We start from the raw sequence: 27,608 nt of genomic DNA, 5'->3' as shown, positions 1-27,608 counted from the left end.
ATTATTATACACATTTTGTGATTGTAACAAATCAAGAATATTTTATACATAAAAAGGAGGCAATAAAAGCAAACCTGATACCTTTCTAGGTACTAAAGGTTTATTGAGTAAAAACATGTAACAATGTTCAAAAATATATTATTATTATTCAATACATTTTAAGTTTGTGTTTATTTGCAAAAAAAATGTAAAATTTTCATAATTAAATATTAAGTAAAAATAATATAATATTTCTAAAGTTTTCTTAAAGTTTTAATGCTTCAAACACATTGCTTCGAGCTATAGCATCAGTATTACTATTAAGCCAGAGGGCGTGGCTTGTTGTGATGGACACATTGTCAGCAACCTTAAGGTCAATATGTAAACTTAAGTACTGGTCTCTGTAGATTAAAATTGGTTGAGAACTGTTTAATACAGAATGCATCACCATGTGCTCAACTCTTCCGTTCACATTCAGCTCCGTCACTAAGTCTTCATTTTTCTTTAAGTATTCATTAATATAAAAATGGAGATGACAATGGATGAAATATAAGCCATCAGTTGAAATAGTAAGATTTCCATTGTTGTATTTAATTCCATGAATAGAATGCTTGTGCTTGCTTTCCCATAGAAGTGTTCTGGAGATGTTTCTTGTGTAAGTGTCCCCTAAAGAATACACAAAGTTTGTTAAAATCCTCTTCAATTGAATATGTTATGTAAATCATGTAAAACTTTTGGAGTGTTCAGAATAAAGACATTTCTACATGCTTTTGTATTCAGGCCCCAATCTATATACACATATACAGACAATTCAATGGGTGTATTCGCAAATGGTCCCAAAAAAATTGTGAACAGACAATGTATGTAAATGTTATTGGGTGTTTCGCAAACTGTGTAACGTACATTAAGAAGTTTGTGTAAGTCATACACACAATGCATACGCCCAGTGCAGTTTCTAGGCTAAAATGCACCCAGGGCGAGGGTGTAAAAATTGCGCCCCCCCCCCCCGCAAACAAGGTATGGGTGCCCGCAGTATAGGTTAGCCAGGTCTAGTTGCACTTAGTATAGGTCCCCCCAGTATAGGTAGCCAAGAATAGGTACCCCAGTATAGGTAGCCAGGCATAGGTGAGCCAGTATAGTTGCCCCCGCTATAGGTTAGCCAGGTAGGTGCCTCCAGTATAGGTAGCCAGTATAGTTGCCCCCCGTATAGGTTAGATAGGCAGGCGCCCCCGGTATAAGTTAGATAGGTAGGTGCCCCAGTACAGGTTATTTAGGTAGGTGCCTGCAATATAGGTAGCCAGTATAGTGGCCACCTGTATAGGCTAGCTAGGTAGGTGCCCCCAATACAGGTTAAATAAGTGCCCCCAGTATAGGTTAGATAGGTAGCTGCCCCCCAGTGTAGGTTAGATTAGGTAGCTGCCTCCCAGCGTAGGTTAGATAGGTAGCTGCCCCCCAGCGTAGGTTAGATTAGGTAGGTGCCCCCCAGTATAGGTTAGATAGGTAGCTGCCCCCCAGTATAGGTTAGATTAGGTAGGTGCCCCCCAGCGTAGGTTAGATTAGGTAGCTGCCCCCCAGTATAGGTTAGATTAGGTAGGTGCCCCCCAGTGTAGGTTAGATTAGGTAGGTGCCCCCCAGTATAGGTTAGATTAGTTAGGTGCCCCCCAGTGTATGTTAGATTAGGTAGGTGCCCCCCAGTGTATGTTAGATTAGGTAGGTGCCCCCCAGCGTAGGTTAGATTAGGTAGGTGCCCCCCAGTATAGGTTAGATAGGTAGCTGCCCCCCAGTATAGGTTAGATTAGGTAGGTGCCCCCCAGCGTAGGTTAGATTAGGTAGCTGCCCCCCAGTGTAGGTTAGATTAGGTAGGTGCCCCCCAGTGTAGGTTAGATTAGGTAGGTGCCCCCCAGTATAGGTTAGATTAGGTAGGTGCCCCCCAGTGTATGTTAGATTAGGTAGGTGCCCCCCCAGCGTAGGTTAGATTAGGTAGGTGCCCCCCAGTATAGGTTAGATAGGTAGCTGCCCCCCAGTATAGGTTAGATTAGGTAGGTGCCCCCCAGCGTAGGTTAGATTAGGTAGCTGCCCCCAGCGTAGGTTAGATTAGGTAGCTGCCCCCAGCGTAGGTTAGATGAGGTAGGTGCCCCCAGGATAGGTTAGATAGCTAGCTGTCCCCTATAGTGGAGGGGGGAGCCGGAGCCGCGGGGAGGGCAGCCCGACCTCTCCCTCCCTCTCCCGGGCGCCCTCCGTGCTCCCCCCTCAGATGCAGAGCGAGCAGCCGGGAAGCGCTGTTTGCAACTCACCTGCCTGGCTCCAAGCGCTGCTCTCTCGCCGCTGGTCTGTCTCTTCTCTCTGCATACTGCGGATACACGCGGCTTCCTGTTTAGCCCGAAGCCGCGTGTATCAGCATGTATGCAGAGAGAAGAGACAGACCAGCGGCGAGAGAGCAGCGCTTGGAGCCAGGCAGGTGAGTTGCAAACAGCGCTTCCCGGCTGCTCGCTCTGCATCTGAGGGGGGAGCACGGAGGGCGCCCGGGAGAGGGAGGGAGAGGTCGGGCTGCCCTCCCCGCGGCTCCGGCTCCCCCATCCATTATAGCGCCCCCCTCCTAACAGCGCCCCGGGCGGCGGCACGCCCCGCACGGGGGTAGAAACGGCCCTGCATACGCCGCTTGTATTATTTAGCTTCCTTGACAAGTTAAATAGTCGTATTCCATGTCAAGCAGCTGCAGCTAAAGCAAATAATAAAAAACTTGGGATGCTAGCATAATACTGCCCTGGGAATGGTCCCTTGCAATGCCGTATCTGGAAAATGGAATACAGTTTTGGGCACTGCATTTCAGGAGGGATATGACAGTTTTGGAGGTGCAGAGACAAGCCACAAAATTGATAACAGAAGGATGGAAGGTCTCCTGGCGTAGCCTGGCGATACCGTGGTAGAGGAAATCTAATTAACATGTATAAATACATCAGAGGGCAATATAAAATCTTGGCAGCTGATCTTTTGTTCCTTAGGGTTGTGCAAAAGACAAGGGCACACCACCTGCGTATAAAGGACAAGTGTTTCTGCCACCTATTCCGGCAGGGCTTCTTTACAGTAAGAGTGGTTAAATGTGGAGTGTATTAGCACAGGAAGTCGTTTTGGCTTTGATGCTTTCCTTGCATTAAAGCACATCCATGGCTATAATTACCAGGTAATTCCCATAAGCATTGATCCAGGGATTTTATCTGATTGCCATCTGTAGTTGGGAAGGAATATTTTTTACTTTTAGGACTAATTGGTCCAAGCCTTGCAGAGCTTTCACCTTCCTTAGGATAAACTGGCATATATAAGACTAGTGTTAGTATTAAGCTAGTACTATACTTCTTGTTGAACTCTTTGGATGAATGTCTTTTTTTTTCATCCCAGCTACCAATGTAAATATGTAAAGTGTGTTACACAATTTGCATAATGTGTGTCATATAGGCAACATTTGTGCTGTGTGTATAGTTATAAGTTATGCAAACTAAGTAATGTACATTATGTACTGTGAGTAACACCTGGTAAATGTACGCAGACTGTCTGTATATGTAAAGGTTACTGACCGTTTTGAATACACCCACTGCTTCTTCATTGGTACTCAAAGCATTTAAATGTGTGTATATCATTATCTTAGTGTAAACAACCTTATAACATGTTTGCAAATTGCAGTTTATTGAGCAGCCTTTGGGTGAAGCTGCTTAAAGTCTTGAAAATACATATACATCTGTAGCTCTTGATATAACCACAAGTGGCGTTATCTGAAGGCTGAGAACTGCTATGATAGTTCCTAGCTAGCCAGTTCTTAGAGCATTAACAGTGCTATAGAGTTTACATACTGACAGCCCAGCTGTAAGTCAGGGTTCCTTATTGCTAGGCTCTGTATCTGTAGCATCAGAATCAATTAAGAGGGCCAGCCAGGTATAGTCTGATCACGGAAGCAAGAAAAAAGGGCACCGGCGGCTAGTGGATGTAAAAAGGGAACCGCCATAGACTCTAATGCAATTATCGTTAATGCAGTGAAAAAAACAGAAAAAAAGGTGCCCGATAAATATCGTTAACAACATTAGAATATTAATGTTTTTTAAGTATGTTATAATTTTAGAAGCTTGCAACGTTATAGTTTTTGTCGTATTATTTCATTTGAATGTAAAGATTTTATGTTATCAAAAATATTAACGTTTCCATGTGTTAGGTTGGTTAGGGTTAGGCCCCACCCGGGGGTGGTTAGAGTTAGGCAACATTGGGGGGAGGGGCATGTGACTAAGAGCTAGACACCACCCGGGGTGGAAGGGCACCCCTGGGGTGGGTGGTTAGGAACCACTGGGGGGGGGGGGAGGGGTTAGGGTTAGGAACCACCAGGGGAGTGTTTAGTTTTAGGCACCATCAGGGGAGGGTTCTGTGTGAGAGTAGGATTGGGTTTGGGAATGGAAAGAAATATTCCTGGGTATGGAAGCCTGATCTTTATCCACATTCTGATCCTTAACCACTTAAGGACCAGGGGATTTTCTTCTGATCGGAGCAGCGCCGTATGATGTAAACAATTTACATTACGTGTGCGAGCTGCGATTGGCGGCTTGCACACTGTTCACGGAGACACCCTGCGTGAACTGGCATGGAAAGGCCGCTCGAACGAGCGGCCGTTTCCATGCAAAACCACTAACGACCCGCTGACACCTATCGGAGTGATGCATGCAGCCCTCACAGTGTTGCATCCAGCCTGCACAGTGTTGCATCCAGCCTGCAGAGTGTTGCATCCAGCCTGCAGAGTGTTGCATCCAGCCTGCAGAGTGTTGCACCAAGCCTGCAGAGTGTTGCATCCAGCCTGCAGAGTGTTGCACCAAGCCTGCAGAGTGTTGCATCCAGCCTGCAGAGCTTTGCATCCAACACTCAGAGGCTTGCATCCAGCCCACTGAGCTTTGTATCCAACCCTCAGAGGCTTGCATTCAGCCCACAGAACTTTGCATCCAAACCTCAGAGACTTGCATCCTGCCCGCAGAGCTTTGCATCCAGTCCACAGAGTGTTGCATCCAGCCCGCAGAGTGTTGCATCCAGCCTGCACAGGCTTCACTCCAGCCCACACAGGCTTCGCTCCAGCCCGCACAAGCTTCATTGGTATTTCAGCCAACGGCCCAGCCAACAGCCCAGCCAGGTGTTCAGCCAATGGTCCAGATCCCTGATGTTGTTCAGCCTGCTGCTTCCCTGTCTGAAGCTTACCAGCCTGCTGCCTCCCTGTCTGAAGCTCACCAGCCTGCTGCCTCCCTGTCTGAAGCTTACCAGCCTGCTGCCTCCCTGTCTGAAGTTCACCAGCCTGCTGCCTCCCTGTCTGAAGCTCACCAGCCTGCTGCATCCCTGTCTGAAGCTCATCAGCCTGCTGCTCCACTGTCTGAAGTTGCTCAACCTGCTGCTGTCCTGCCTGAAACTAAGCAGTATGTTTCTTAGCCTGCTGGTCTCCAGGTCATTGTCCAGCCTGATGTTCTGCCGGATGTTTTCCAGCCTCCTGCCATCCAGCTTCCTGATGCTCAGACTTGGATCCAGCCAGTTTCATGGTCCTCTGTTGACCCCCAGTTTATGCAAACTTTGGTTGACATGCATCCTCTAAAGACTTTTTAGGCACCCTGCTCCCGTAAGCTATTGCTGGCATCCTGTTTGCAAAGACTTTTGATGATGCTCAGTTACTACATGTTTGTGCTGGCATTCAGTTTCCTCCTGTTTATGCTGCTATCCAGTTGATACAGACTCTCCTGATGGCTTCCAGTCTGTTGTTCCTGTTCCTGATAACTTCCAGTTTGTTGTTCCTGATGACTTCCAGTCTGCTGTTCCTGCTCCTGATGACTTCCAGTCTGTTGTTCCTGCTCCTGATGACTTCCAGTCTGCTGTTTCTGCTCCTGATGATCTCCAGTCTGCTGCCCCTGCTCCTGATGACTTTCAGTCTGCTGTTCCTGCTCCTGGTGGCATCCAGTCTGCTGTTCCTGCTTCTGATGGCATCCTGTCTGCTGTTTCTACTCCTGATGGCATCCAGTCTGCTGTTCTTCCTAATAGTGCCCAATTCAGTGTTCTTCCTGGTGGTGCTCAAGTTGCTGCCCAGCCTGTGGTTCCATCTGATGATCTCCAGCCTGTTGCCAAGTCTACAGTCATGCCTGGTGGTTTGCAGTCTGATATGAAGGCCATTATTCTGCATGACTCTTTAAGTCACTTACTGTCCAGGTTATCCAGTGTCCAGCAGCAGGTTTTGTTTTAGAATTATATTCATCTCTGCCCACCCAGCATTGGCACCTGTTGCCTGTACTGCCATGATATTTGCTGCATACTGCTTTGCCTGATTATTGGGACCCAGGTGGGTGTAAGTTGGACGTCTGGTGGAGTGTCCAGAGGCCGCTCCTAAAGGTGGTGGTGGTGGTGGGGGGTAATGTCATGCCACTTGCTGTTTGAATTCCTGCTGGTGTCACACTATGGACTTTACATGAACTTCCGCTTTCCACCAGCAGAGGTCTCACCTCATCTCTGGAACTCTGTGAACAGTCAACTCACCATTGTGCAGTATTTAAGGCTACCTCTAGCAGAAGAACATTGCTAGATCATTTTGTGCTGTAGGCCTTGTGCTCTGGTCGCCCATCTTTGCTCCTAGATCCTTGCCTCCTGTATTTGTATTGATCTCCCGGTATTGACCTCTTGCTTTGTCTGACTATTCTCTTGCCCACTGTCTGTATACTTCTGATATTCTGATCATTGATCTTGGCCTGTACGACTTTTCTCCTGTGTGCTGATTCTGCTGATACGTGTCTGTATATATTGTATTATTGTATATATTGTGTGATCTGGGTTCCTGTGCGCTGCTATGAGACCCCCAGGCTTGACTGCCTTCCAAGACCAAGATGGCGCCCACGTAGGTTGCCTCGGTCACATGGCTCCCACTTTTAGGCAGTTTTTATTGTTTTTCTTTTATAGTTTTATTACTTTTATTACTTAGTTTAGTTTCTGTGCTTAGGGGTAGTGTAGGGATTGCTTAGGTTTCTCACATGTGCCTCCGACTGCCGCTCTGGCTCCCTGCCTCCGGACACTGCCTCCAGACACTCGGCAGCTCCCGTCCACAGCCCGGCAGCTCCCGTCCACAGCCCGTCGCCGCTCCCGGCATTGCACCCGGCTCTGCGCCCAGAGATACTTCCCGGCCGACTGCCGCTCTGGCTCCCTGCCTCCAGACACTGTCTTCAGACACTCGGCGGCTCCCCTCCGCAGCCCAGCAAACTTCCCGGCCGCAACTCTCCGGAACCTGGCCGCCGCTGCAACCCTGGCCTCCGGCACCCTTGATGTGGCCCCCGCTGCCCGTTACCCCCCTGGATCGCCCACTCACAGTCTGCCGCTGCATCGGGCGGACGGACCCCTGGCTACACTCTGCCGCCGAATCACCAGCTGGCATCCGGACGCTGCTCCTGGTCCCGGCATCCTGCCCGCTGTTCCCGGCTGCTTCTCGGAGCTACGAACAACTCTGCCGCCACATCACCAGCTTCCTGACGCTGCTCCTGGCATCCTGGTCGCTGCTCCCGGCGGCTTCTCAGCGATACAGTCACCTCCTTGGCCCGCTCTCCTATCCTCCCTTAGTACGCCTACCCTGCTGCACCCACGTGGCCGGGCCTGCATCCACGTGGTCCCGGCCGGCACATCAACAACCTGGTTTCCCGGGGGTAGCACCTCGCCTGTTGAGAAGGTCTCCGGTCTGCCCGGCCTGTATCCCACCAAACCTGGCCCTCCGGGCTGCACCTCGCCCTGAGTGCTCACCGCTGCTGCTGATGAGGATTCCGCTCTGCCTGGCCTGCACCCCACCAATGCTGCTGGAACAAAACAGGACCACTTCCAACTGCATAGCCTGTCCTGTGTCATCCTGGTGAGTTCTGCAGTTCTTCTCCCCACCTCCTACTGGGGATCCTCTGTTGTAAGCTGTGCTGTGCCTGCTCCATACCATCTTCTGTGCCTTAGCCTGTGCTGTGCCGCCATCTCCATGCATGCTCCATGCCATCTATCTGCCATTTGACTGTGCTGTGCTGCCGGCTCCATTCCATCTATCTATCTGTGTCATAGACTGTGCTGGGTTGTCGCTCCATACCATCTAGCCTGCTCCACACCTTCTTATCCGTGCCATTGCTTGACTGTGCTGTGCTGCCTGCTCCATATCATCTAACTGTGCCCTGGTCTGTGCTTTGCTGCCTGCCCCGCATCATCTATATTGGGCCTGTGTCCATGCTGGGCTGCCTGCTCCGCACCACACACCTGGACCACCGTCTGTGATGTGCTGCCTGCCCCAACATCACCTGTTCGGTCCACATTCTGTGCTGCGCTCACCGCACCATCCAATGTGCGACACACTGTGATGTGCCGCCTGCTCCAGTCCATCTATTTGTGCCCCATACCGTGACGTGCTCCCTGACCCTTACCATCTATCTGTGTCTGTCTGTGCTGCGCGCCTCCACACCAGTGCTCCACACCGCCTGCACCATATCTGAGTCACTGAATGCGCACACTGTGCTGCACACTGCACATACCGCGGTAGTTGTGCCATGGCCGGAGAATGGACTGCCACCCTCTCTAGAGAGGCCCTTCTTAGATGGGAACCCACGGACAGTCCCAATCATTCACCGGGTTCTCCCCTGTGGAACACTGTCACCGCTCACATCGAATATCATTCCACCAAGCGAGCCCCAAACAAACGCCACCACAGAGGAAGGAGGGTGGGGGCCCAGGTCCTACTCAAAAGGAAAGGCCTACGCTCCCCTGTCCCTGCCATCCTACTAGCAAACGTCTGCTCACTCCCCAACAAACTGGACGAGCTGCTCCTCCTACTCGGTAGCAAACCCCAGATCAGCAAGTATACCCCTGTTCTCTGTTTCACCGAAACCTGGCTGTGCGACAGCATCCCCGACAACTATCTGCATGTACCAGGCTACAGCCTCCTAAGAGCAGACCGTGACGCAGCCCTCTCTGGGAAAATGAGAGGGGGTGGTATCTGCTTTTACATAAACACCTCCTGGTGCTCCAACACCATCACTCTCCACAAGGCCTGCACCCCAGATGTTGAGATCCTTGCCATAAACTGCAGGCCTCGGTACTCCCTGAGGGAGTTCTCTTCACTTGTCCTCGTTGGGGTCTATATTCCTCCCGACGCATGCTCCAAGACTGCCCTGCAAGTAATCAGTGACTGTATCTCGCGCTGGTAAACAGCCCTCCCGGAGGCCCTGTTCATCATCTTGGGTGACTTCAATAAGGCGAACCTTCGGCACGTGTTGCCCCGTTACAAGCAGCACATCACCTGTCCTACCAGGAACTGTAACATCCTGGACCACTGCTACACGGTCCACAAGTGTGCTTATAAGGCCATCCAAGGAGCCCCCCTTGGGAACTCTGACCACAAAACAATACACCTGATCCCCACCTACAGGAGGCTCCTGGAGACCTCAAAGCCCATCATCAAAACCTCCAAAAAATGGACAGCAGATGTCAAACTGGAGCTCCAAGCTTGCTTTGAAACCATGACTGGTCGACTCTGGAGGCACCCACCCTTGATGAATGGGCCGAGAATGTCACCTCCTACATTAGCTTCTGCGAAGAAGCGTGTATTCCGTCTAAGTCCTTCAGAGTCTATCCCAAACAACAAGCCTTGGTTCAATGACAGGCTTTGCCGGCTTCGGAAACGCAAAGAGGAAGCGCACAGGTCGGGCTCCCCAGAGGAATTCAGAGAGGCCAGGCACGCCCTGAAAAGAGAACTGCATTTGGCAAAGAGGGCCTATGCCGAAAAGCTGGGGCTCTGCCTCCAGTCGACCAACACACGGGAGGTATGGAAGGGCCTGAGAGCAGCCACGAACTTCAAACCGGCACCCCTGTCGGTGACCCCTAGCCCTCGACTGGCGGAGGAGCTCAATGAGTTCTACTGCAGGTTCGAGCAACATCCCAACCAGCCCGTGAGCCACGCAGTTTCGCCCCCCCCCCCCCCCCCCACGGGTGAACTCGTTGTCCTGGCGCCTGGTGCTGTTCGGGAATCAGAGGTACTCCGGCACCTCCGCAAGCTGAACCCCAGGAAATCTTCCTGCCCGGATGGAGTGTCGTCTATCTGCCTGCGAACCTGTGCCGATCAGCTAGCCCCTGTGCTCACCTCCTTATTTGAGCAGTCTTTATCTGGTGGTACAGTCCCCTCCTTTTTAAGAGGTCTATAATTTTACCAGTCCCCAAAAAACCAGGCAGTACTGAGCAATATAACTTCTGACCAGTGGCCTTAACCTCTAATATCATGAAGCTCCTCGAGCGGCTGGTCCTTGCCCACCTGAAGAGGTCCACGGACGCCCTTTTTAGACCCGCTCCAATTTGCATATAGGTCTAATCAATGTCAGCATGGCTCACATCACTGAGCACCTGGACACGACAGCCCTGCCTCCTATGCTAGAATTCTGTTCCTAGACTTTAGCTCAGCGTTCAACACGATCTGCCCAGACATCCTGATCACCAATCTGACGCAGCTTGGAATTGATCCTTCTCTCCGAGCATGGATCAAAGACTTCTTGACTAACAGAACGCAGCGGCTGAAGCTTGGCAACTACTACTCCAGCGTCCGGACCACCAATACAGGGGCTCCTCAAGGCTGTGTTCTATCACCTCTACTGTTCTCCCTCTATACCAACAACTGCATCTCATCCACGGACTCTGTGAAGGTCGTCAAATTTGCAGACGACACCACCATCATCGGCCTTATTGGTAGCAACGGGGAGCATGAGTACCGCAGCGAAGTCGAGAGGATATTAGGGATGGTCGGAATGCCAATTTCCGATTCCGCGGTAAATCCGCATTCCGTCATGTACCGATTACCGATTCTGCTTTCCGCTACCAATTTCCGCATTCCAATGCGGAATTTCCGCCGGAAATCGCTGAAATTCCGCCCAACTTTAACATCGATTTTCTCAAAAACTATAAGGTCTTTTTGAAAACTTTTTTTTGCATCTTGTTCAGAAGATTATGTTTAATAAACCCTGAAAATTTGGTGTTTCTAGGACTTACGGGGGCTGTGCTATTACCCGCTAAATTCGGCGGATTTTTACTGTAATGTAAATGCAGAAAATAGGCAGATGCGGATTTCCTGCATTTTACATTGCAGTAAAAATCCGCCGATTTTAGTGGTTAATAGCAAAGCCCCCTTAAGTCCTAGAAACACCAAATTTTCAGGGTTTATTAAACCGAATCTTGTGAATAAGATGGAAAAAAAAGTTTTCAAAAATACCTTATAGTTTTTGAGAAAATCGATGTTAAAGTCGGGTGGAATTTCCGCGATTTCCGGCGGAAATGTACGCGATTTCCGGCGGAAATCCGCCTACAGCACTTGCATTACCGATTTTCGCATTCCGATGCGGAAATGCAATTTCCGATCGGAATTTCGGAAATTGCATTTCTGCGGAATCCGAATGAGCATCCCTAGAGGATATGCAACTGGTGCAGTGACAACAACCTAGTCCTCAACACAGCAAAGACTTTTGAACTAGTCGTAGACTTCAGGAGAAACCCTCCCCCCCTCCCACCTGTCCTCATTAGGGGGACTGAAGTCTCTAGGGTGTCATCGGTTTGGTTCCTCGGCACGACTCTCACTAACAACCTGAAATGGGGGCAAAACACCACCAAAATTCTGAAGAAATCCCAGCAGTGGTTGTTCTTTCTGCGCCAACTGAAGAGATTTGGCATGCCCAGGGAGCTGCTGACCAGCTTCTATACCGCCACCATAGAATCCATCCTCTGCTCCTCTGTAATTGTCTGGTATGCTGGCACAACGGCAAGCGACAAACACAAGCTGCAGAGAGTCATAACTGACGCGGAGAAGATCATCGGTTCTCTTCTTCCACCTCTTGATCTCCCCCACTCTGCTAGGATGAGGAAGAGGGCCACCATGATCTCCCATGACCCCTCTCACCCAGGCAGCCACCACTTCAGGCTCCTCCCATTGGGCCGCCGCTACAGGACTATACCATCCAAAACTACCAGGCGGAAAAACACCTTCTTCCCCCAAGCTGTTTGGCTACTGAACTCCAACCTTCCCCGGCCCGGCCTGCATTTCTAATTGCTGGGTTGGTCAGCCTGTTCCTGCCGCTGCCTGCCCTGGTTCTTTATCCGTAAATGGACTGGCCTTTTACCAGCACCTTTATATTATTCACCGGACTGTACTGCACAGCAGTGTAATGGCCGATACGAACTGACTACTGCATTTCTATTTTTGTATGTGTTTTGTGCGTCTGTCTATAATCTGTCTGTCTTTACTCTGCCTATGCCATGTGTACCACAAATAATTCCGATTACAGCTCTTGCTGTTTTTGGCGAAATAAATCTGATTCTGATTCTGATATTGTGTGATCCGGGTTCCTGTGTGCAGCTGTTGTGTATACAGTATATTGTGTGACCAGTGTCTGTGCATATTCATTGTAAATATTAGTTAGTTATTCAGGGTGAAATCGGGGCACGGTGGTCATAGTGTACGATTGCATGCACATTGTTTGTATGGGTATATATGTTAATTTGCACTTCTGTAAATAAACACGTTTATTCACCTTCAAATCCAACCTGTGCAGAACTCAGTATTTCCTTACAAGTGATCTCTAATTCTTGTTTTGCCTTGATAAACTTCAATGTTATTTGCCGCAAATGTCGGCTATGAGGTGGTGAAAATGGCACCCACTTTTTTTTCCGGCTATAAAAGGGCACTGGATATAGCCGCAATTTTTTTTTTAGGCTAGAAAAGGGTGCCGGATATAGCCAAGGGTTTTTGCAGCTATTTTGTTTTTCAACTACAAAAGGGCACCAGATATAGCCAAGATTTTTGGGGGGCTATAAAAGGGCACTGAATATACCCAAGATCTTTTCATAGCTATATAAATGCTGCTACAAGATCGGTTATAACAGCAGATGACTAAATTCGGTTATATCAGTTAATTGGGGATTACGATTAAGCATCACTCAGCAGGAGGGTTAGGGTTAGGCAATAGGCATCACAGAAGGGGGGGGGGGGGTTGTAGGTTAGGCACCACCAGGGGGGTCTTAGGGTTAGGCATCACCAGGAGACTCTTTGGGTTGGGCACCACTAGGGGAGGTCTTAGGCAGTGGCATAGCTAACTAGCTATGGGCCGCCGATGCAAATTTTACATGGGGCCCCCAAGCACTCTATACATAACAATTGAGACGGCGCACCAAAACCTGCCAAGGACAACCACAGTGTCAGAGGTGCAAGTAGGTGATGGGAAACAGTTTGTTAATGATTACCACTATTCAAAGCATCTATAGAAGTGATTATTACCAGCACAGGGCCAATAGAGAGCTAATATTGTGCTTGAGGGAAGGCCCCTCAGGGCCCCTCTGACCCAAGGGCCCTGATGCGGGAGCTACCTCTGCAACCCCTATTGCTACGCCACTGGTCTTAGAGTTAGGCACCACTGGGGGCGGCGGGGATCTTAGGGTTTGGCACCACCAGGGATGGGTTCTGCGTGAGAGTTGGGCGAATTTAGGTCATGGTAATTACTTTTCCTGGCTATATGATTTTTCTCATCTGTATCACTTTTCTTGGCTATAACTGGCACCATTTTAAAACTTCCCAAAATCTCGGCTATATCCAGTGATCTTTTATGGCCTAAAAAAAAATCTCAGCTATATCCAATACTCTTTTTTTTATAGCACCCCAAAATTCTCAGCTATATCCAGGGGCGTACCTAGAAATCCCCATGCCCCCTGCAAAAAAAAAAAATCCCCCCACCCCCTAGGGCCCGCTCAGGGACTTTTAGGGGGCAGGAGGGGTCGCAGCATAAGAGGAGAGTGTGGCAGATCGGTGGGAAGGGGGGAAATTCCCCCCTCCCTTACCTCGGGCTCTCCTCTCAGCGCTCCCCCTCCTGCAATCATTGGTGGCAGCGGGCAAGCAGCAGTGATGGCGGCAGGCTGAATACATTACCTCCTTCTCGCTGCAGGTCTTCCGTTCTCTAAGAGCAACTTCCTGTTTACACAGGAAGTTGCATGAAGCTCTTAAAGAACAGAAGAGCTCCGGTGAGAAGGAGGTAATGTATTCAGCCTGCCGCCGCCGCTGCTGCCTGCTGCCACCAATGATTACAGGAGGGGGGGCGCTGAGAGGAGAGCCCGAGGTGAGGGAGGGGGGGAATCTCCCCCCTCCCCACTGATCTGCCACACTTAAGCTCTTACGCTGTGTGACCCCTCCTGCCCCCCAGAAGTCCCTGAGTGGGTCCTAGGGGGGCCCCGGGCCCCCCCACGATGGCAGGGATCGCATCCCCTATTGTTACGCCAGTGGCTATATCCAGGGCCCTTTTATAGCTGAAAAAAACCTTGGCTAAATCCAGCAACCTTTTATACCCGAAAAAAGTCTTGGCTATATCCTGCACCCTTTCATAGCCCCCCCCCCAAAAAAAAATCTTGCTTATATGCGGCAACCTTTTTTCTGGGCGCCCTTTTCAAAGGAATGTGGTAAAAAGGGGATACACAGTGTCTACAGTATGTCTTTTTACAGGCCCTCAACATTTTTTTTTTATGAATACTGCTAATGGTAAGCCTGCATAGGTAAAATGAGCATTTGGATCTAAACTTTTGACTCCACTGACTTCAGCTCCACTGAGTTGTGTCATTCAGACTCTACTGAAGTCAAACTACTAACAACAGGGCAACTGACATATTTAAAAGGAAAAAAACAATGGCAGGCTTTATTTTGCTCTCATAACAGACTTCTTTTAAAGTCAGCTGGTCCAAAGTGCAAAGAGCCAAAGTGAGCCTGGCTGTGGCCATAAGCACTACAGGGTGGATGTGCAGAGGCCCCCAAACGTGGAGACAATGGCAAGGTAAGGAGATAATCAGTAAGAATTGTGCAGGAGATCTAAAGCCACATACACACATGGGGATCCCTGTCACCTGGAAGGGATCCGTACTAAATCCTTTGGGTGAAAGAACACAGCCAACACTGTACATACACATCATTAGCCTCCTCCCTTCTGGCTAGCTCTACATCTGCTGCTATGTGAGGGGGCAAAGGGAGAATGGGCAGCGTAAGGCAGAGAGAATTCACGTGGGAAGGGGAGCATGATAACATTGCGATTCTGCTGTGCTTGGGCATTGGGAATCACTAAAGATCCAGCATGCCGAATCCTTAACAGTCATTGTGTGGGTCATTGTACACATGCTGGTCTGACCCCCGATTCTCGGCCATGGTGATCTTTATCGTCCGCAACGGCCAAGTTCAGACCAGTGTGTGTAGCTTAAAGGAATACTATTGATTCACATATGTTTTTCAATTGACACAGGAATTGTTTGGGAAGTGCTGCTAAGTACTGGTGTATACATTTTAGTAGCAGCTTATTTGTTTACTGTTATCAATATACATTCAAACTTTACTGACGCCAAAACTGACGGCTGACTGAGCCATGAGGAGAGGGGAAATTCCCCTCACACTTGATCAGTTAACTCTATGTGTAGCTCTGTGTGTAGCTCTGTGTGTGACAGAGAAGAGAGCTCCCAACAGCTGCAGCTCCTGTGTCCTGTGTTTCTGACTGACTGTCTGAAGAGAGCAGAGGAAATGTAACTAATTGTCACAGCTTTTCATACTGTTTTTGCTTTCAGAGTTTGATATGTTTGATATTTGCTTTCTGTAGTCTGATATGCAACTCACTGTGCATTGAAGCAGACACCCCTTCTGCAATTGATTTGTCCCAATATAGCTAAATCCTACACTCAATAAATTACAGTTTTTGCCTCTGATATTTAACATGAAAAGTAGGAAAATGTTTACACAGCTACTTAGATATTATTTGTACATTGTCATTTTAGAACATTTGGGTATCGATAGTATTCCTTTAAGATGTCTCAGTTCTTGATATTTCAGGAGTAAGAATGTGTCAAAAAAGCTACTAAAGCCAATGGAAGTCACTGTAATGTAAAGGTCAGTATCATGCTTGAAATTAAATCTATGATTGGTTGGTGGAGAAAGGCAAAGAAATGTGGCAGTAGTCTGAAGACAAGAGACTTGAGTATGTCTGCAGTAGACTAGTAGGAGATTGCATGCTGGGAATATTTCACTGGAGTTCTATACTTACATTTTAAGCGTGCATAATCTGTACTATGAATGGGATAAGGTCTGTAGATCTGTGTTCCATTACCTAAAAAGTAAGAAGGATTTAATTATTAAGCAAATTAAAATTTATGAACACATATTATAAAGTAAAGCCTAGCCCTAGTCACTGTACTAAATATACCATCTGAAATCACATCAGAAATTTCAATGTCTGTTTTAAAATTTTGAATATGCAAGTAATTTAGCCAAAATAGATAATGACGGGTATAAAACCATTAGGCCCAGTTCACACTGATCCGTTTGATCAGTTCAAAAACTGATCCGTTTTAAAAACTGATCCGTTTTAAAAACTGATCCGTGAAATGGATCCATTTTTATTTGACATCAGTTTTTGCTCTGTTCCAGTAATGCGCAGTCAAATGCAACCCGTTTTTTGCTCTGTGATTATTGCAGCCTCCCCAAACTTGCGATCCATTTGGCGGAACATGCCAAATGGATCTGTTCTAATGGAGCAATGTGAATGGATCCTATTGATAAACAAAGGATCATAGAATCTGCTCACCTACGTTAGGATTCGAATGGACGTTTTCTGTGCCCATGTGAACCAGGCCTAACTGTACTGTTGTTGCTGTAGCATTAACTAATCATCACGGTAAAGATCATCATCTTTGAAAAATCATTAAAATGTTTTTCTCTGCAGTGGTCTGGCTTGTGGTTTGGACCTATTCTGACAGCATATTATAGAGCATCTCAGTACATGTGATCTACAATAGAGATAAGTGAAAATGTAAAATGAAGTTTTGCAACATTTCTGCAAAAATTTTGTCAATGCTGTACTTAGCCAAAGCCAATGACATAACAAATATATACACTTTAATGTGTTATAAAATAGTGCAGGTGCTACACCTCCATTTCAACTACAGTGGCTTGCAAATGTATTCGGCCCCCTTGAAGTTTTCCACATTTTGTCACATTACTGCTACAAACATGAATCAATTTGATTGGAATTCCACACGAAAGACCGATACAAAGTGGTGTACAAGTGAGAAATGGAATGAAAATCATACATGATTCCAGACATGTTTTACAAATAAATAACTGCAAAGTGGGGTGTGCGTAATTATTCGGCCCCCTGAGTCAATACTTTGTAGAACCACCTTTTGCTGCAATTACAGCTGTCAGTCTTTTAGGGTATGTCTCTACCAGCGTTGCACATCTAGATAATGAAATCATTGCCCATTCTTCTTTGCAAAACAGCTCCAGCTCAGTCAGATTAGATGGACAGCGTTTGTGAACAACAGTTTTCAGATCTTGCCACAGATTCTTAATTGGATTTAGATCTGGACTTTGACTGGGCCATTCTTACACATGGATATGTTTTGTTTTAAACTATTCCATTGTTGCCCTGGCTTTATGTTTAGGGTCGTTGTCCTGCTGGAAGGTGCACCTCCACCCCAGTCTCAAGTCTTTTGCAGACTCCAAGAAGGTTTCCTCCAAGATTGCCCTGTATTTGGCTCCATCCATCTTCCCATCAACTCTGATCAGCTTCCCTGTCCCTGCTGAAGAGAAGCACCCCCAGAGCATGATGCTGCCACCACCATATTTGACAGTGGGGATGGTGTGTTCAGAGTGATGTGCAGTTTTAGTTTTCCGCCATACATAGCATTTTGAATTTTGGCCAAAAAGTTCCATTTTGGTCCATTTTGGTCTCATCTGACCAGGGCACCTTCTGCTGTGTCCCCCACATGGCTTGTGGCAAACTGCAAACGGGATTTCTTATGCTTTTCTGTTAACAATGGCTTTCTTCTTGACACTCTTCCATAAAGGCCAACTTTGTGCAGTGTACGACTAATAGTTGTCCTATGGACCGATTCCCCCACCTGAGCTGTAGATCTCTGCAGCTCATTCAGAGTCACCATGAGCCTCTTGACTGCATCTCTGATCAGCACTCTCCTTGTTCGGCCTGTGAGTTTAGGTGGACGGCCTTGTCTTGGTAGGTTTACAGTTGTGCCATACTCCTTCTATTTCTGAATGATTGCTTGAACAGTGCTCCGTGGGATGTTCAAGGCTTTGGAAATCTTTTTGTAGCCTAAGCCTACTTTAAATTGCTCAATAACTTTATCCTTGACCTGTCTGGTGTGTTCTTTCGACTTCATGTTGTTGTTGCTCCCAAGATTCTCTTAGACAACCTCTGAGGTAGTCACACAGAGCAGCTGTATTTGTACTGACATTAGATTACACACAGGTGCACTCTATTTAGTCATTAGCACTCATCTGGCAATGTCTATGGGCAACTGACTGCACTCAGACCAAAGGTGGCTGAATAATTACACATACCCCACTTTGCAGTTATTGATTTGTAAAAAAATGTTTGGAATCATGTGTGATTTTCATTCCACTTCTCACGTGTACACCACTTTGTATTGGTCTTTCATGTACAATTCCAATAAAATCGATTCATGTTTGTTCCAGTAATGTGACAAAATGTGGAAAACTTCAAGGGGGCAGAATACTTTTGCAAGCCACTGTATATGAACAATGTTCATGGATAGCTTGGAAGGAAAACAATGGATTGAGATTTGCCCTCCATACTTTTTAGTTAACCACTTAAGTACCAACGGTCTCTCCCCCTTAAGGACCAGAGACTGCTGGTACAGAAATGGTGGAATCTTGAGGAATCGCCGCACATAGCCACTGTCACTGCCGCATGTTGGGAACCTGGTCAACCCACTCTGCCGTCTCTAACAGCAGAGTTCCTGGGAGCTGGTCAGGAGACGCTTTCATGGGCTCCCGACCCTATCTTTCAATGTAAGCCAATGGGAGTTGCTTACATTGAAAGACAGGGCCAGGTGCCAATGAAATTGGCTCCTAACCCGCTCACAGGGCTCTGCCGTCATAGAGACAGGCAGAGCAAGTGAGCTGCAATGGGAGACAGCGGCGAGATCGTCAGGAGTGACGAAAACGGCGGATGCGCGCAGTGGTGGTGAGTTGAACGCTACGCCCTGGCTGCCAGATAGCCATCAAAACAGGGCGTAGTATCAACTACGGCGGCCCTTAAGTAGTTAACAAGTACCACAACTGAAGCCTAATTTGACAGAATCCTGAGAGTTGATATGAGCTTATAGTCTCTCCTTGTAAACCTGTTTGATATTATTGTTCATTTGTTCATCCTCAAACGTGCATCTTATTTGCATTTTCGTGTCATACATGACAACCTCTGCGCAAGTAATTTCCTGTACATGTTGTTATTTTCTAAAAAATTTCAATAGAACTCTTTGAAAAAATATAAACAATGTTCAAATACATAGAATCTTGTAGATATGCACCCTGTCAGTAATTATCGTTGATGTGCCCAGCAATCAAATCACCACTCCATCATGCATAAGATAGATTACGCTGGCACCATCTGTATATAAGCTCTTTTTATTCAGTCATGTCACTTGTAGAAATCCTGACGTTTCGGAGTAACCTCCTTTATCAAGTGTATGACAGACTGACACATAAATTCATTCAAACTCTCAATTTATACCCTCACTCTAGCTAATACAGCCAATCATCTATCTACATTTGAATTATCCAATCATGTTCAATTCATACCTAAGCGGACTAGATGGGGAACTGATGCTGCAAGAGAGGAGCCAATCACTGTGTCTACCATAGCCTCGTGACAAACGAGGAAGTGTAGGAGAATAAGGCGTGACTGCTCCGTTAGGAGCGCACGCCCTTCTGCCGCTCGTCATATCCCTGTCTCCACCTCCAGGTGCGGACCTGATGGGAGACTGGAGAAACCAACACATCAACTCTGGCATTCTGCCAGAGAGAAGCGATCAATCACCGCAGTGCGCGCATACCAGCCACTGGCACGTCATCCGCCGAGGTCCCTCCCAGTTCCTTCGCCCAGCAAGCAGACTGAGCATCACTAGACCGCTTTGCCCGGTCTAACACATGGGATTTACGGATGAGTGAGCCGCAGCGGACAGCGGCATCACCCACAGCACACATCCCCAATTGGGCACTAGGCCACCCATCCCAACAGGGGGGGGGGCTATTCCCAGTGTCCCCAGGGGACACACTGCCGTGGATGATCGTGGAGGCAATTGCACAGCGCGGCGATTGGACAATAACTGACGGTAGTCAGCAGATGGAACATCTATGTTGGGACCAGAGGCAGGGAAGTCCCAAACAACCTGGAGTCACCTATGCTGGAGGAAATAAAGAGACAATAGATCAATCATAAGTCATTACAATAAAGGCAATAAATCATATTCACGATTAAGACCACATGGTTCTAATGCATCCAGTGTTTTTATCCAATATGCCTCATGTTCTAATAATTTCTTGTACCTGTCTCCTCTCCTTCTAAGGGGAGGTACCCCTTCAATGATCTGGCATCTAAGCTGGCTAACATTGTGATTATATAATTTTAAAATGGTTAGAAACTGCTTGTTCTGATAATTTTTTTCTAATAGCATGTTTATGAGAGGACAGACGCACCTTGAATTTGGTGGTCGTCTGTCCCACCTAAACAAGAACACATGGACATTTTAGTAAATATACTATATATTGTGAATCACATGTATAGCAGCCACGGATGTTAAATCGTTTCCCAGTTAAAGGGTGGACAAAATATGGGCTTCTAATTATCGAATTGCAGTGGACACAGTTTAAACATGAATACGTGCCTTTACGTGAGGACTCTGGTGGCCTTACCAGAGTTCTCATTTCTGAATGTGTCAATCGGTCTTATAATGTAGGTGGTCTCTTATACGACATAAGTGGAGGATTTTGCAGTTCAGCCACAGAGGGAAGAGACTGCACCAAAAGTGACCAATGTTTTTTAATACTGTAATTTTATGTATTTTTTCACTATATACATTATATTGTGAGACAAAAGGTAAATGGTTGGCACATCGTCTTCTCCCCCTCCGTCTGCCCTGTCTATGAATAGAAATCTCACATTTAGCTGTCTCTACCAACTTAGCAGGAAAAGCTCTTGCTAAAAAAAATTTGGGTCATTTCATCAAATCTAATCTGTTTGGTATTTATGTTACGGCCAGAACCCGAAGTGTGCCCAGATATAAAGGTAGAAGACCGAGAGCCCAATATAGTGTAGTATATATTAGAAAGGGAGGGGGTGTAATATGAAGTGTAAGTATTATACTCACAAACCAGGGTTACCTCCAAGGCAACCACTGTAAAGGCAGGTGGGGAGAACAAGCCTGTCCCCACTCAGGAATAAGACGTCGCTCTCTGTGGATAGGAGGAAATTGCAGGGTAGATCACCCTTCCACCAAGGGTGGACTTCTAGATGTGCAGAGATGTACAGAGTCTCGCTGCGGCAAAAGGTATTACAACATGGTAAATTTAGTTAAATATAGCCGGCGGCAATGTAATAGATGAAGCCGCCGCCTTTCGCACTGCCCCCTCTCCTCCTCTCCCCGATTCCCCCCCCCCCCCCGCCTCTCTCCTCTCCCTGCCTTCTATGCAATACGGAGCAGCCGGGGACAAGCGTGTCCCCGAGAGTTGTTCGTTGCGGCAGGGGAATCCTGCCGTTCCTGCAGAGCGGGTGCTGGCAGAAGCAATGTCTGCAGCCTCCCCGCTCTGCTTTCCCTGCCGCGACGAACGACCGGTTGCTCCGTATTGTATGGAAGGCAGGGAGAGGAGAGAGGCGGGGGGATCGGGGGGGGGGGGGGGGGGGAGGCAGTGCGAAAGCCAGCGGCTTCATCTATTACATTGCCGCCGGCTATATTTAATTAAATTAACCAAGTTGTAATACATTTGGCCGCAGCAAGACGGCCGTAAAATACATTGAGCTTAGTGTAATCATTACATTTCTAACATTGGCCGCTGCGCTGTGGCCACTTCGCACATTGGCCGGCCAGAACCCGAAGTGGCTGGCCAGAACGCGAAGTGGCCACACTTCGGGTTCTGGCCGTAACATTTACATCACCCACTATTCTATTAACTCTCTGGAACTGGCCCTTGGGGATTGCATCTTTAGTTTGATTTGGATGAAAACTATCATATGACAGTATAGCATTACGATCCAGGGGTTTAACATATAAATCAGATACCAATTTGCCCTCCTGCAAGGAGACCATAGTATCTAAAAAATTGATTTGTTTTGGATCGCAGTGTACTGTCAACTTTATAGAGCCACATTGGGTATGTACATCTGAAATTAACAAGTCAAGGGCCGAACGTGGCCCCGCCCATATGCAAAATATATCATCTATGTATCTCATCCAAGTGATGGCATATTTTTTGAAAAGCTCATTGCTATAGATGAATGTCTCTTCATAGCAGTTCATAAAGATATTTGCATAGGACGGGGCCACGTTCAACCCCATCGCCGTACCGCGGACCTGTAAGAAAAATTTGTCGTCAAGCATGAAATAGTTAGACGTAAGCACCATCTCCAATAGTTGTACCAAAATAGACACCTGTTGTACAGAAAAGTCTGAGCAGGTAATTAGTGTATGTTGTACCGCCTCTACACCCCCATCATGTGGGATGGAGCTATAGAGGCTTTCCACATCCAATGTAACTAAATAGCTATCACTTGGTATATCCTGTAAGGAAGAAATAGCGTTAAGAAACATATCAGTGTCCCTCAAGTATGATTTTTGCGCCACTACATAAGGTCTCAAATGGTAATCCAAATATTTCGCCAATGGAGCAGTCACGCCTTATTCTCCTACACTTCCTGGTTTGTCACGAGGCTTTTCCTATGTTGCTATCACTTACAGTAGGTAGTAGAAATCTGACAGAAGTGACAGGTTTTGGACTAGTCCATCTCTTCATAGAGGATTCTCAGCAAGGCTTTTATTCTTTATTAAGATATTCCCTAAAAAGGATTTAAACAATGATGCTGGCCAGCTTCCCTGCTCACTGCACAGTTTTTTGGCAGTTGGACAGAGAAACTACCATTCACTAAGTGCTTTTGAAAATACAGTGGCTTGCAAAAGTATTCGGCCCCCTTGAAGTTTTCCACATTTTGTCACATTACTGCCACAAACATGAATCAATTTTATTGGAATTTCATATGAAAGACCAATACAAAGTGGTGCACACGTGAGAAGTGGAACGAAAATCATACATGATTCCAAACATTTTTTTTACAAATCAATAACTGCAAAGTGAGGTGTGCGTAATTATTCAGCCCCCTTTGGTCTGAGTGCAGTCAATTGCCCATAGATATTGCCTGATGAGTGCTAATGACTAAATAGAGTGCACCTGTGTGTAATCTATTGTCAGTACAAATACAGCTGCGCTGTGACGACCTCAGAGGTTGTCTAAGAGAATCTTGGGAGCAACAACAACCCTAACAACCATGAAGTCCAAAGAACACAACAGACAGGTCAGGGATAAAGTTATGGAGAAATTTAAAGCAGGCTTAGGCTACAAAAAGATTTCCAAAGCCTTGAACATCCCACGGAGCACTGTTCAAGTGATCATTCAGAAATGGAAGGAGTATGGTACAACTGTACACCTACCAAGACAAGGCCGTCCACCTAAACTCACAGGCCAAACAAGGAGAGCGCTGATCAGAAATGCAGTCAAGAGGCTCATGGTGACTCTGGACGAACTGCAGAGATCTACAGCTCAGGTAAGACAACTATTAGTCGTGCACTGCACAAAATTGGCCTTTATGGAAGAGTGGCAAGGAGAAAGCCATTGTTAACAGAAAAGCATAAGAAGTCCAGTTTGCAGTTTGCCAAAAGCCATGTGGGGGACACAGCAAATATGTGGAAGAAGGTGCTCTCGTCAGATGAGACCAAAACTGAACTTTTTGGCCAAAATGCAAAACGCTATGTGTGACGGAAAACTAACACTGCACATCACTCTGAACACACCATCCCCACTGTCAAATATGGTGGTGGCAGCATCATGCTCTGGGGGTGCTTCTCTTCAGCAGGGACAGGGAAGCTGGTCAGACTTGATGGGAAGATGGATGGAGCCAAATACAGGGCAATCTTGAAAGAAAACCTCTTGGAGTCTGCAAAAGACTTGAGACTGGGGCGGAGGTTCACCTTCCAGCAGGACAACGACTCTAAACATAAAGCCAGGGCAACAATGGAAGGGTTTAAAACAAAACATATCCATGTGTTAGAATAGCCCAGTCAAAGTCCAGATCTAAATCCAATTGAGAATCTGTGGCAAGATCTGAAAACTGTTGTTCACAAACACTGTCCATCTAATCTGACTGAGCTGGAGCTGTTTTGCAAAGAAGAATGGGCAAGGATTTCAGTCTCTAGATGTGCAAAGCTGGTAGAGACACACCCTAAAAGACTGGCAGCTGTAATTGCAGCAAAAGGTGGTTCTACAAAGTATTGATTCAGGGGGCTGAATATTTACGCACACCCCACTTTGCAGTTATTCATTTGTAAAAAATGTTTGGAATGATGTATGATTTTCGTTCCACTTTTCACGTGTAAACCACTTTGTATCAGTCTTTCACGTGGAATTCCAACACAATTGATTCATGTTTGTGGCAGTAATGTGACAAAATGTGGAAAACTTCAAGGGGGCCGAATACTTTTGCAAGTCACTGTATATAAATACCTGAGAATCCCCTATGAAGAGACGGACTAGTCCAAAACCTGTCACTTCTGTCAGATTTCTACTACCTACTGTAAGTGACAGCAACATAGGAGAAAAGTAATTTATGGCTCTTTTTACTCTGGAAAAAACATACTTCTTATTTGTATATGTTTGCACAGATTTTAAATATTACATTTTTTTGCCATAGTGCCCCTTAAATGCCTCTTGCCATCACAGGTCCAGCAAAAACTTGTCTGTTGCTTAATATAGTTGTCTGCTGCTTACATAGGCAGTAGTGTTGTATATATATATATATATATATATATATACTGTATATATATACTAATAGACCTAAGCCCGTTTAAAAGCGGGCTCTAGGTCTGTGTTTAAACCCCACCTCTTTTCCCTCCCCTTCCCTCTCATCCTCCCATGCCCACCGCGCCGCACGCCCGGCTGCCGCCCAGCCACCCGGCCTCCTGCCTGTCCTGCTCCTGTCCAACGGCTGTCCCTGCGGCACATCAGCAGTAGCACGCAGACACACACACATGGACATTGGACGCAGAGACAAAGGGGTTTTATTATAGAGGATATATATATTATATATTGAATGTTGGACATGTTAATAAGATCAAACACATAAAATACACATACTGGCAGGAATAGGCTAGGACATCATGTCCCTTGCCAATGAGCTTATGACCATGCTAAAAGTAACTTTTCAACTGTTGACCTGAATTTAGGAAATCCAAAAGATATACAGTTTGAAGGTCTAAAAAATGCTGATTAAGAAAAATAATATTTAATTAAAAAAAAATAATAATTAGGTGTGTAAAGGAGCAGATACACTTAAAATCTGAAACGTTTGAAATCAGTAAAAATGTATGAAAAGAGATTGTGTGGGGACTGCACATAAGTGTGCTTTTAATCTTAATATAGATACCTTATATTTATATGGTTTGTTCTTGTTATTGATAGACTTGTAAAATGTACAGTTGCACAAGTATGCAGTTGTACAGTTATAATGTTGGTCTGACCCACTACATGCAATTAGGATGCAGGATTATTATGGATGAAACATTATAACACTACATGCCTGAGATATTTACACATTAAATTGGGATTGTTTTATTATTACACTATATAACGGAAGTAGCAAAGGTTGTTAGCATAGGTAGGTTGCTCATTTATATATTGGAAAAGTGTTGTTTTCATTGAAAATTAAACAAATGAAATTAGTTATTTACAAATTTAACACAGTTTCATCTCTTTTCTTAATTGGATTTTCAAGGATTACATACTGCGTTTATTGGAAATATGTAATGATTTAGGATATATTTAAAAAATATACTGTTTTGGCTAAAAGCTGCACAAACACTGCAAAAATGAATATTATTATTAATGCTGTATTTAACTTTTTGCTGGTCCACCTGCAGAAAAGGTTTGTACGCTATTTACCAAACTTAAGTGACAATCCCACTTAGAATTACCTTTGCTTTACTTTTATTTTTCATTGTTATAGTTACCGTAGTTAACCAGATATACAGTATAAATCTGAAGTTGGACAACAGCAGTGGATCTCCGTGGTAGCTAAATAGAGATTATTCAACTTCTGTATGGCTTAAAGTCTGTGATAAATGTTTTACTGCTTTATGTGAAAATACAAAAAAAACTATCAGTCTTTTTGACATTGAAAAATCCTCCTTGTAAGTTATCACTTATACTAAAATCTGTTTCAAAACATAACACGTGCTTCATATTTTTACTATTGCACAGTTTTATGCTTTACCTGTGTATTTACAAAATTGTTGCTACATTTATCCTGCACCAAGATTGGGGCTGATAATTTCAACTGAGACCAAAGCAAAACCTCTGAAGAAATTACCTACAAGCTTTTATGTGAAAACAAGTGTCTTTAACAATAATAAATATCTCCCTCTGCTGGACTGAAATAAGAAAACACAGTACGTCTTTTCTGTCTTTTTTTTTCCTTTCCAGAAATCATAATTGTTATTGTTCTCTTTTGTTCTTTTAGTTTATGAAAAGATTTACACAAAGAAGCCATTAGCTCTCAGAAATTTCAATGGTAGAAAGAAATGAATTGGTAATGTGAGCATGCAGCTGAGCTGAGAAATTGTGCAGCATCATGGGTGATCTTTTTCAAAGTATGATTATCACAGTAAAATTACCCCAATATTATTTCTGACAGACACATTATCAAGGTATGTTTGTAATTAATTGCACTCAATTGCTACTTTGTGCTTGAATGGGTGAAATGATGATTATTTGACAAAGTAATAGCGGTTAAAATGAGAAAGCTGTACAGTTTGAATAATGTGGACTCTTCTCAAACTTAAAACCTGGGTTGCTCTTTATAAAAAAGAAAAGTTACAATAGCTACATTTATATTGTTGCATTTGCTCAGCTTATTTTGTCACTGATCTTGTTTGTTTTCACTAGGGGTAACAGTTTAATATTTTGCTATATTTATTTATTATGTTCAACATTTTGTGAAATTTAAAAATCAGAGTTATGTTTAGAAGTGTATTTTGAAGCTAAAAATGTATGTTGCCTGGAATTAACAGAGGAACACTGCTCCAAAAAGTTTCATCAAGGTAACACAACTCTGAGAAAGTATCATTTAAGGCTTGGTTTAATATATGTGTAAGGAACAGAGAACAAAGGGAACAGAGAGAGGAACTAAGGGAACAGCAGAGGTAGCAGTGTGGAAGCCTTGACTGCAGGAAGATGTAGTCTGAATCTGAATAAATGAAGAAGATGAGAGGAGCAATCGGCTTTCTACTAAAATCTGAGCACGCAGATTGCATCCTAGCAGGAGAAAAGTGTGTGTGAACCCTGCCTGCACCATTCCAGTGTCAGCTATCCTGTGCTGCAGTGCCAACTATTTCCCCCCTCCTCTTGCTTACATGTGAATTTGAATAAAGAAAAGTCCTGGGCCCATATGCAATTAACTTTTTTCTCCTGAGTTTTCTTCCAAGTGACATTT

The 27,608-nt window shown here is 45.7% G+C and overlaps 1 protein-coding gene across 1 annotated transcript in view; it reads right to left on the bottom strand.

The window, feature by feature from the left end:
• Positions 1–202: 202 nt before the first annotated feature.
• TNFSF8 (TNF superfamily member 8) overlaps positions 203–27,608 on the bottom strand; it is a 136,097-nt gene continuing 108,691 nt past the window's right edge. Inside the window, exons 3-4 of the mRNA XM_068247947.1 lie at positions 16,083–16,145; positions 203–645 (exon numbers count right to left, since the gene is read on the bottom strand). Of these exons, the coding sequence (XP_068104048.1) occupies positions 245–645; positions 16,083–16,145 (464 nt within the window). The 3' untranslated portion in view covers positions 203–244. The remainder of the gene's footprint in view (positions 646–16,082; positions 16,146–27,608) is intronic.

Source organism: Hyperolius riggenbachi, chromosome 8, assembly GCF_040937935.1.
Source record: "Hyperolius riggenbachi isolate aHypRig1 chromosome 8, aHypRig1.pri, whole genome shotgun sequence".
Classification (NCBI taxonomy): domain Eukaryota; kingdom Metazoa; phylum Chordata; class Amphibia; order Anura; family Hyperoliidae; genus Hyperolius; species Hyperolius riggenbachi.
The sequence above is the reverse complement of the archived record's forward strand: the minus strand, read 5'-3'. Positions and strand labels throughout refer to the sequence as shown.